Source organism: Eriocheir sinensis, chromosome 70 (assembly GCF_024679095.1).
Source record: "Eriocheir sinensis breed Jianghai 21 chromosome 70, ASM2467909v1, whole genome shotgun sequence".
Classification (NCBI taxonomy): domain Eukaryota; kingdom Metazoa; phylum Arthropoda; class Malacostraca; order Decapoda; family Varunidae; genus Eriocheir; species Eriocheir sinensis.
The window spans coordinates 3346444-3357017 of record NC_066578.1 but is presented as its reverse complement, the minus strand read 5'-3'; the positions used below and the strand labels follow the sequence as shown (position 1 = coordinate 3357017).

General features: G+C 42.0%; 1 protein-coding gene across 1 annotated transcript; it reads left to right on the top strand.

Annotated features, from left to right (window-relative positions):
- Window positions 1-825: 825 nt before the first annotated feature.
- LOC126988656 (uncharacterized) lies at window positions 826-3682 on the top strand. Its single transcript, XM_050847016.1, has 2 exons — window positions 826-1713; window positions 2256-3682. The coding sequence occupies exons 1-2, from the start codon at window positions 879-881 to the stop codon at window positions 2288-2290; spliced, it is 870 nt and encodes a 289-aa protein (XP_050702973.1). The 5' UTR covers window positions 826-878; the 3' UTR covers window positions 2291-3682.
- Window positions 3683-10574: the final 6892 nt, after the last annotated feature.

Sequence of the window (10574 nt, the reverse complement as noted above, 5' to 3'; positions counted from 1 at the left end):
TTTTTGTTTTTTGTTTTCTTGTTTTTTTTCTTGGTTTTGTAATTTTCTTGTTTTGTTGTTATTTTCTTTTTTTTTGGAGGGGGGTTCTTTTTCGGTCTTTTTTTGTTTTTGTTTTTGTTTTCTTGTTTTTTTTTCTAGGTCTGTAATTTTCTTTTTATGTTCCTTTCTTATATTTTTTTGGTTCCTGTTTTTGGTTTTCCTTTTCGGGTTTTTCGAAGAGTTTAACATCATTCCTTGTGTGTGTGTGTGTGTGTGTGTGTGTGTGTGTGTGTGTGTGTGTGTGTGTGTGTGTGTGTGTGTGTTCATCCACCCTCCACTCTGACAACTCTTTTTCCATTTTTCACCATTTTTCCTTAATTTACATCGAATTCAAGAGTTGGAACGAATTTTGTTCAGGAAAAAGCAAAATCGTATCTAACCATTTTTTCTTCCTGACACACACACTATCTCTCTATCTATCTATCTCCTAATAATTTTTCGTAATGATTTTGTATTTTTTTAGTCTCCCTCATCATGTATAGTTTTACTTTACTTACTCGTTCACAGCGATTACGTCACAGCAATAAAAAAGACTACGGACTTTAGCGAAGTTTGAGTGCGTGTGTACATATGTGTGTGGGGGGGAGGGGGGAGGTAAGGGAGAGAAAGTGGATGTCAAATAGAGATGGAGAGATAGAGAGAGAAACAAAAAAAAGGCTACATGTATGTGTGTATGTGTGTGTGTGTGTGTGTGTGTGTGTGTGTGTGTGTGTGTGTGTGTGGATATGCGCACCTTCAATCATGGCGCATCGTTATCATAATATCACTTGGTTTCCGCTTCAGATTTTTTTGCCCCTGTTGTTCTCCGCCACGCCAACTCAGACGGACTCGCGCCTACAATGATGGCGGGAGGTGTATCGTTTGCTCTTCTGGCCTCCCTGGGTCTCGTCATCGCTATCAGCCACGCCTCGGCCAACACCTGTACCTTATCCGAACACGTGGTGAAGGAAGGTGAAGCTCAAACCGTGTACGAAAGTGATGTTAGGGAAAGTAGTAAGTCGTTAAGCTTCTACGTGCTGCCTGGCCGTGACTTCCGGGGCGTAAGTCTTAAGGTGAAGAAGAATCGGACGGACTTCCTTGTGGTTTACTTTCCTCTGGACGGGTGTCTCCTGGACTACACCAACTGGCTGAACCTCAACGTGACGGTCTTCGTGGAGGAAGTCGGAGGATCGCCAAACGTCCTCCACTTTCATGTCGACTCGAGTGACTGTCAGCAGGCGTGCACGGCGGCCTATGGCAAAAAGAAGGTGAAGGGGTTGAGGGTTGTGGCGCATGGCTCATCCGTGTGGGTATGTGACAAACCACCGGATGAATGCCTGGTTAAGGAGTCCAGTACTTCAAGAGAGCTACCGTCCACCTCTGATCCAGACCAGTGCAAGAGTCCCCCAGTCCACCTTACCAACAGCACCATGGCATCCTTCCTCCATCCACCCTTACCCGCTACCATCCCTCCCAACGTCACCGCTCCCTTCTGCCCATCGCCGCAAGAAGTAACTGCCAATTATTCTGCACTTTCGCCTTCGCCAGTGCCTCCCTCAGGATTGCCAATGGGTATTCTGGCAGCGGTGATAGCTGGAGTGGTGTTAGTGGTGTTGGTGGTGTTGGTGGTGGTGTCTGCGGTGGTGTGCTACCGACGGCGACGACGCAGTGCCACACAAAGTCAGAATTCCGTGGGTAGGTGTGGGTGTTTGTGTGGGTGTGGGTGTGGGTGTTTGTGTGGGTGTGGGTGTGGGTGTGGGTGTTTGTGTGGGTGTTTGTGTGGGTGTGGGTGTTTGTGTGGGTGTGGGCGTTAGTGTGGGTGTTTGTGTGGATGTGGGTGTTTGTGTGGGTACTTCCGGAGACAGAATAAAAGAGTGTGACTATCTACTGCACATACGCCGTGCTGTTAAAAATGAAGGAAGGAAGGAAGGGAGAAAGGGAAGAACGAACGAAAAAGTAAAAAAAAGAAAGGGAAAAAAAGAATTCAAATAGATGTTGTTACTGTAGTGTTTCTTTTCGTGTGTTCTAGGTATCGTCAGGTTCTCAAAGCACTTAGAGCACACGAAAAAAAAAAAAAAAGATTATCAGCATCAATTTGAATATCCCGCGTCTTTTTAACAACATGGCGGCTGTAATGAAGCTGGGCAAACTCTCCTGTTCTATGGCTCTGGGTGTTACTGCAATAATGAATCATATATGTAATAATGTTGGTAATAATGATGGTATTTGGTCAACAGCTGCACGGACCCAAAGGGAGAGCATGTACTACTAACCGGACAGCGACCAACCACCGACCACGCCACCACCAGGGATACCAACCGCTGCGAAACGTAAGGCAGAACAGTTCCACCACCGACCCCGCCACCACCAGGGATACCAACCGCTGGGAAACGTAAGGCATAACAATTCCACCACCGACCCAGCCACCACCAGGGATACCAACCGCTGGGGAACGTGAGGGGAAAGTCGAGGAACCGTTCAGCCACCCCAGACATCCTTCGTTCGCCTCCTCGGTTCACTTCCAGCCACGACGATCCTTAGTTCATTACGATCGTCCTTAATGCTCATAGTCGGTTTTCTTAGACGTTATTAGGTCCAGAAAAAGAGGCTAACGCGTTCTCATATCTGTATTTTTCAAGTGCATGGTACAGAGGATTTGTCAATCTACCACCAGGGTCACAAAACTACCCCTGGAAATTGCCCCCACACATAGTTATATTTCTAAGGTCCAGAAAAAGAGGCTAAACACGTTCTCATGTCTGTTTTTTCACGTTCATGGTACAGAAGCTTTGTCAAACTACCACCAGGGTCACAAAATTTTACTCTCAAAATTTCCCACTCAAAAATTTCCATTTCAAAAAGTTTCCACTCAAAATTTTCCATTCCACACAATTTTCCACTCAAAATTTTCCATTCCCCAAAAAATTCCATTCCACAATATTTTCCTCAATTTTACATTCCACAAAATTTTCCACTCAAAACTTCCCACTCCACAAAATTTTTCACTCCACAAAATTTTTCACTCCACAAAATTTTCAACTCAAAATTTTCCACTCCACAAAATTTTCAACTCAAAATTTTCCATTCCACGAAATTTTCCACTCAAGATTTTCCATTCCACACAATTTTCCACTCAAAATTTTCCATTCCACACAAAATTCCATTCCACAAAATTTTCCTCTCAAAATTTTCCATTACACAAAATTTTCCACTCAAAACTTCCCACTCAAAATTTTCCACTCCACAAAATTTTCCACTCAAAATTTTCAACTCCACAAAATTTTCAACTCAAAATTTTCCACTCCACAAAATTTTCCATTCCACAAAATTTTCCACTCAAAATTTTCCACTCCACAAAATTTTCCATTCCACAAAATTCCCCATTCCACAAAATTTTCCATTCTTCCAAATTTTTCATTCTCGTATTCTTTCAGCATCCACAAAACTTTCCATCCCCAATTCGTTTTAGCGTCCACAAAAATAACTTCGCAAGGCCCGTGACACAAATATTAGTGATGCATTAACTCCACAAACAATTCACTTTCTCGCACTTAAGGAAAATTTAAGAAGAGGTCTTGAATGAAATTAACTGTGTCAATCTCAGTATGTGTTTATGTATGTGTGGAACCCGAAATATACGTGTTCCAGTTCTTTTAAATGTAAATATCACCAACTGTATCATAAGGAAATTAAAAACCATTGTCCCTTTCTTTAAATGTGTTGTATCACCTTTGACCAACGAAGCTAAAGAGAAGATAAGGTCTAATAAGCTTTAATGTCAACGCAATCTTTCTAAACCTTTTTAAATCATCGTTCACTCTGCCAATTATAACGAGGAGGTGAAAATAGTTAAGGAAAAGTTTCACAGTGTTAGCAAAAATGAATAATGGAAAATAAAGTTAACGAAAATAATAAGATAAATAAAAGGATTAAGCGAATGAGTGAGGCGAGAGTTAAATGCTGTAAGTCATGTGTATCTTTGTCTATCTCTCTCATTTCCTGTGTGTGTTCTCTCTCTCTCTCTCTCTCTCTCTCTCTCTCTCTCTCTCTCTCTCTCTCTCTCTCTCTCTCTCTCTCTCTCTCTCTCTCTCTCTCTCTCTCTCTCTCTCTCTCTCTCTCTCTCTCTCTCTCTCTACTTTCCTGAGAGAGAGAGAGAGAGAGAGAGAGAGTAAGTTAAGGTTACAGAAAGTCTTCAACGATGTCACTATCTTAAAGTGATGTCGCGTCCTGTCCTGCATGACGAAATGATGATAATAAAGGTTGTAAAGATATTTTTCAGTAACGTAAGTGCTCGATGGTTTTGTAGAAATGAATATAATAGTGAAAAATATATCGTTTCTCGTATTCAAATGTGTGTGTGTGTGTGTGTGTGTGTGTGTGTGTGTGTGTGTGTAGAGGAAAGGAAGCAGCTCAAGGGCATAAATTTAAAAAAATGTAGGGGAAAAAAAAACCGCAAAATCCTGCTCCTAAGAGAGATAAAAGTAGAGAGAGGCCGAAAGAGAGATCAATTTCGGGTGGAGAAGAAGGATGGGGAGAAGAGAAGGGTGGTGTGTGTGTGTGTGTGTGTGTGTGTGTGTGTGTGTGTGTGTGTGTGTGTGTGTGTGTGTGTGTGTGTGCGTGTGCTTGACCTCTATCCCAACAACAACGTCAAAAATCCCTCACAAATTCATGACCATCAAAATATCTTTCCAACAGGTCGCTTTTATCTGCTTGTCCTGTTCCACCTTCCTCTACATCCCCCTTACCCCTCCCCCCCTCCCATGCTCCCCTATCCCCCCCCCTATCCCTACCCCTTTCATTCCATCACCCCCTTCCCTCCTTCCTTCATCCCCTTCTCTCCTCATCCTTCCCCTTCCCTTCCTTCACCCCCTTCCCATCTCATCCTTCCCCTTTCCCTTCTCAGCCTTCCCCTTCCCTTCCTTCATTCCCTTCCCTTCCTCATCCTTCCCCTTTCCCTCCGTATCCCTACCCCTTCCCATCCTTCATCCCCTTCCCTTCTCATCCTTCCTCTTTCCCTCCCTATCCCTACCCCTTCCCTTCCTTCATCACCTTCCTTCCTTCCTTCCTTCACCCCCTTCCCTTATCATCCTTCCTCTTTCCCTCCTCATCCTTTCCCTTCCCTTCCTTTTTCCCCCTTCCCTTCCTATCCCTTACTGCTCCCTCCCCTTTCAACGCCCCCCTTCCCTTCCTACCCCTTACTGCTCCCTTCCCTTCCTCTCCCTTCCCTTCCTTTGCTTCCCTTCCCTCATTCTTTCCTCTCCTTTGCTGTCTCCCTCTCCTCTCCCCTTCATTTCCTTCTCTCCTCCTCCCTTCCCTTCCCTTCCATACCCCCTTTCCTTCTTTCGTCCCCTTCCCTTCCCTTCCCTACCCCTTCCCTTCTCATTCCAGCCCCCTTCCCTCCTCCTTCCTCCCCTTTCCCTTCCTTCTCCTCCTTTCCGTCCCCTCTCTTCCCCTTCCTTTCCTTCCTAAGCCTCCCTTCCCTCCCCCTCCCTACCCCAACTCTCCCTTCTTCCCCTTTCCGTCCCCATCCTTGCACTGCCCCTTTTCTCAACCCTCTCCTCCCTTATCTTTTACATTTCCCTTTCTCCCGTTCCTTAACCCTTCCCTTCCCCTCCTTCCCGCCCCGTCCCTACCTTACCCTTCACCCCAACCTCTCTGTATCCCACCCGCTTACATCCTCTTCCTCCCCCTCCTCTATCCTCCCCCCTCCCCGCCCACGCCTTTCCTGTCCAAGAGAGGAATATAAAACAGGAACTTTATGAAAACGTGGAAATACTCTCAGGAAAGTCTTGACAAGCGCGCCGATATACTAGACCGATGATTGAGTGGCCGTGTTGTAGAAGACGTGTTTATATTGAGTTTATTACCACCAAGAGAGAATGGAAAATGGACTTAGAAGAGAATATGGATAAAAAGAAAGTTGAAAGAGGAAACAGTGATATAGAGACCAGAAGAAGAGAAGATATGAGAAAGAGAATAAGGAGGAAAAAGATAAAATTAGGAAGAAAAGAAGAATGAAAAGATAAATAAAGAGCGAAGGAGAAAACAATGAAAAAGGAACCAGAGAGAAAGTAAGAATGAGAGAAGAAACGAGAAAAAGAAGAATGAAAAAAAGAAATGAGAGAAAATAAGAATGAAAAGAAAAAAAGAGAAAATGAAAATCAGAAAAAAATAAGATTGAAAACGAAACCAGTCCGATTACATAACCTTCCTCCTCCTCATCTTCCTCCTCCTCCTCCTCCCCCTCCCTAATTCTCTTTTACCCCCTTTTTTTCTTCCTCGTTTTCTCCTTTTCTTTTTCTTTATCTTTTTTCTCCTTTCTTATTCTTTACTTTTCTTTCTCTTTTTCCTCCTCCTCCTCTTCTTCCTCCTCCTCCTCCTCTTCTTCTTCCCTTTTCTATTTTTTTTCTTTCTCTTCCTTTTATTCCGTTTTAATCTATCTTTATCTTTCTCTTATACCTCCTCTTTTATTTCTCCTTTTTTTCTTCCTCTTCTTTCTTTCTTTTCCTTCTTTTATTTCCCTTTCCTTATCTTTTTCTCTTTCTCTTCCTTCTTTTCTTGTTTGTCTTGTTTTTCTTTTTCTATTTCTTCCTCTTTCGTCCTTCTGATCATTTTCCTATTCCTCTTTTTTTTCTTTTTTTCCTCTTTTCCTTGTTTTCATTTTTTCTATTTCCTCCTCTTTCTTCCTCTTGATTTTTATCCTGTTCCTCTTTTTCTCTATATTTTTCTTCCTCTTCCTCCCTTCTCCTCCTCCTCATCATCTATTTTCCTCTTTTCCTTGTTTTCATTTTTTCTATTTCTTCCTCTTTCTTCCTCTTGATTTTTATCCTATTCCTCTTTTTCCTGTACGTTTTTCCTCCTCTTCCTCTTCCTCCCCATCATCATCTATTTTCCTCTTTTCCTTATTTTTCCTCTATCTTCCTCTTGATCATTATCCAATTCCTCGTTTTCCTGTACATTTATCTTCCTCTTCCTCTCCCTCCTCCTCCTCCTCCTCTTCCTCCTCATCTTCCTCTCCTCCCCTCCCCCTCGTAGAATCTAAACCCGTTCCCTTCGATCCAAAAACTCTCGGTCCAAATAAATTCTCGCGTTTTATTCAGTAAGTCCAAACGAATGCTTTGTTACAAGCGGCAATTATATGTAGATTCGAGATTTTATTGCTTTCGGTAATTTACGTTTGTGAGATGTATAAAGTATTTTTGAGTTAGTATTTATTTTGATTCTAGTAGCGGAAGTATTTTGGGTAGAGATGAGTATTGGTAATAGATATAGTAGTAGTGGTAGTGGTAGTAGTAGTGGTAGTGGTAGTAGTAGTTGTAGTAGTAGTAGTAGTTGTTGTTGTTGTTGTCAGTAAATAACACACACACACACACACACACACACACACACACACACACACAGAAAAAAAGCAGAATAAGAATGAAGAAGAAACCAGAAAGAGAAATGAATGAAAAAGAATGAAAAAAATGGAAAGAAAAGAAAAGAAAAAGAATAAAAAAGAAAACAGAGAAGGAATAAAAATGAAATAGAGGAGGTGAACACACACACACACACACACACACACACACACACACACACACACACACACACACACACACACACGCCGAGGGAACCCTATCATACCCTGGATAATGGGAACAGGAAATTGAAAGGGAAAGGACGAATAGAAGCCAGTAGAAGGAGGGGAAGGATAAGGATTCGTGAGTACGCGGCGACATGGAGGAACAAGTAACAGAAGAGAAGGATCTTTTTTTTTTTTTTACAGCAGAGGAGACGGAGCAAGGGCATAAAAAAAAGAAAACAATATGAAAAAAAAAGCCCGCTACTTACTGCTCCTAAATAGAGTAGAGTTGCCAAAAAGAGAAATCGGTTTCGGGAGGAGAGGTGTTCCTTTACTAAAAAAAAAACAAAGAAATAAAAAAAACAATAACAGCAACAACTACATTATGGAAGACTAAATAACCGAGGGAATGACGTTTTGTTACGTGTTTTTATTTTTTTTTTTTTTTTTTACTTTACCGATAACAACAACAACAATAACAGCAACAATAACAACAACAACATTATGAGAAAAAATAACAGATGCCGTTTTGTTATTTTGCGTGTTTATTTATTTTATTTGTATTACTTACAACAACAACAACAACAACAACAACATTATGAAAAAGCAAACATCAGCCGGCTTGTTGTTTTGTACGTATGTTTGTGTGTGTGTTTTTTTACCTGGCAACAATAACAACTACAACCTCATCAACAACATCAACAACAACAAAGAAAACAATAACACACCCTAACATCGCTACTACAAAACATAAGGGAACATCACCCACAAAGACTCAGATCACATCCCCGGTCCCATCACACACACACACACACACACACATCAACGTCCGACCAAGCGTGCCACAGACCTCGCCTAGCGTCCACCGAGCAGTACGGGGTCGCTGGCCTTGAGAGTAGCCTATAGTAAGGGATCCCAGCATTCAGTGAGGCCAGCTGAAGTGTGGTGATTGGCCCTCCGTGGACGCTGACCCATACAGTATAGTCGATAGGAATAGGAGATAGGAGTTTGAGGGGGGAAGAAAAGGAGTTAGAGGAGTAGAAGAGAGGAAGAAGGGTAGTAATAGAAGGGGAAGTAGGAGGAGAAAGAAGAGGATTGTTGAAGTTTGGTGGTGGGCCCTTCCTTGACGCTGACCCATACAGTATACAGTCAAAAGGAATAGGAGAGAGAAGAGGAAGAGGAGGAGGAATTGGAGTTAGTGGAAGAGGAGGAAGAAGGGGAGATGTTAGAGAAGGAGGAGGCGGAAGAAGGGAAGTTAGAGAAAGAGTAAAAGAAGAAGGAGAAAGGAAAAGGGAGAAAAAAGAAAGGAGAAGAAAAAGCAGGAGGAGGAGGAGGAGGAGAAAAAAGGGAGTTACAGGAAGAGGAAGCTGAAAAAGGGGTTACAGAAAGAGAAAGAGAAGAACGAGAAAGAAAAAGAGAAGGAAACAGAAGGAGAAGGAGGAAGAAGAAAGGGAGTTACAGAAAAAGGAAGCGGAAGAAGGGGAGTTACAGAAAAAGGAAGAGAAGAACGAGAAAGAGAAAGAGGAGAAAGAAAGAATGAGAAGTAGAAGAAATAGCAGGAGGACGAGAAGGCGTAGTAGGAGGAGAAGGAGGAAGAGACGGAACAACAGGAGAAGAAGAAAGATTACGAGGAGGAGGAGGTTTGAAGAGGAAAAGGAGGAAGTCTGAGGAGTAGGAGGAGGACATGGAGGAGCCGGAAGACGACGAAAGTTGGAGGACGTCTGAACAAGAGAAACATGGAAATGCAGGTAACAGAAACCCTATTGGCTCATTACGAGGTTGCCCGATTTGGTGAAGTAATCTGCTCGACAGCCACTTGGGTCTTGAGGAGCAGATGAAATCACCGTGATATTCAGTTTACTCCCGACGTAACGAAATGACGGTCGATTCTATATTTGAAGGAGCTGATGGTATTCGCATTTACTACTTCTGAGGGAAGATTGTTCCAGTGGCGGATGACTCGGTTTGAAAAGAAACTCCTTCCAATGTCTGTGTTACATCGACTCGACTGAATGGGTAAACCGTTATTTCTAGTTCTTGAGTTGGTTTGCAGTTCAAAGAATTTGGAGTAATCGACGTTATTGAACTTTTTCAGGTACTTGAAGACTTGAATCATATCCCCTCGTAGGCGTCTTTTTTCCAATGTAAAGAGATTGAGTCGCTTGAGTCGTTCCTCGTACGGTTGAGCCCTTAAGGTTGGAATCATTTTCGTGGCGCGTCGTTGAATCCTTTCCAGTAAATCAATGTCCTTTCTGTAATTAGGAGACCAGAACTGTACTGCATACTCGAGGTGCGGTCTTACCATGGAATTATACAAGGCTAGCATCACGTCTGGCGTTTTACACTTGAAGTTCCTCGCTATGAACCCGAGCATAGGAGGAGAGAAAGGAAAAAGATAAAAGAAAAAAAGGGATATTTCTCGACGCAAACTTAAAAACAAAAGACAATCCTTGTTTCTTTGATCCGCCGGAAGTGTATCACAAGTTAAGCGGATTGAAAGAAAACGGAATCAAGTACATCACTAACTCTAACAAACATATCAACTAACAAACTGAATATTAAACAGACTGATACGATATTAATGACAAAACGCTGAGAGTTGAAATAAATAGTCGTGCGGATGAAAGGACACAGAAGGGAACGCAATAACTAAACAAATAACACAAATAACAATGATAACCAGCAGCATGTAAATTAGTTATAAGCAAATAAATGATAACTTGCAATAATAACTAAATTTACACTGTTATTTCGTCTCCCAGTAATGTTGATAGACGTAGTCATTTTGATGTGTTGTTGTATTTCCACTTTTCTCGTCCTTGGTTCAAATTCCTTTAATGCGAAAAAAATAAATATACATCACTTGTGCTCTTGACGCGATATTTCAATGGGATTTTTTTATATTTGTTTCTCCTTGGTTCAAATTCCTTTAATGCGAAAAAAATAAATATAAATCACTTGTGTTCTAGACGCGATATTTCAATAGTATTTTTTT

Excerpts from the sequence above, each read along its gene's own strand:
- LOC126988656 (XM_050847016.1), top strand. The coding sequence starts at position 879 with ATGATGGCGGGAGGTGTATCGTTTGCTCTTCTGGCCTCCCTGGGTCTC. Across the intron at positions 1,714-2,255 it reads ACAAAGTCAGAATTCCGTGG|CTGCACGGACCCAAAGGGAG; the intron begins GTAGGTGTGGGT and ends TTTGGTCAACAG.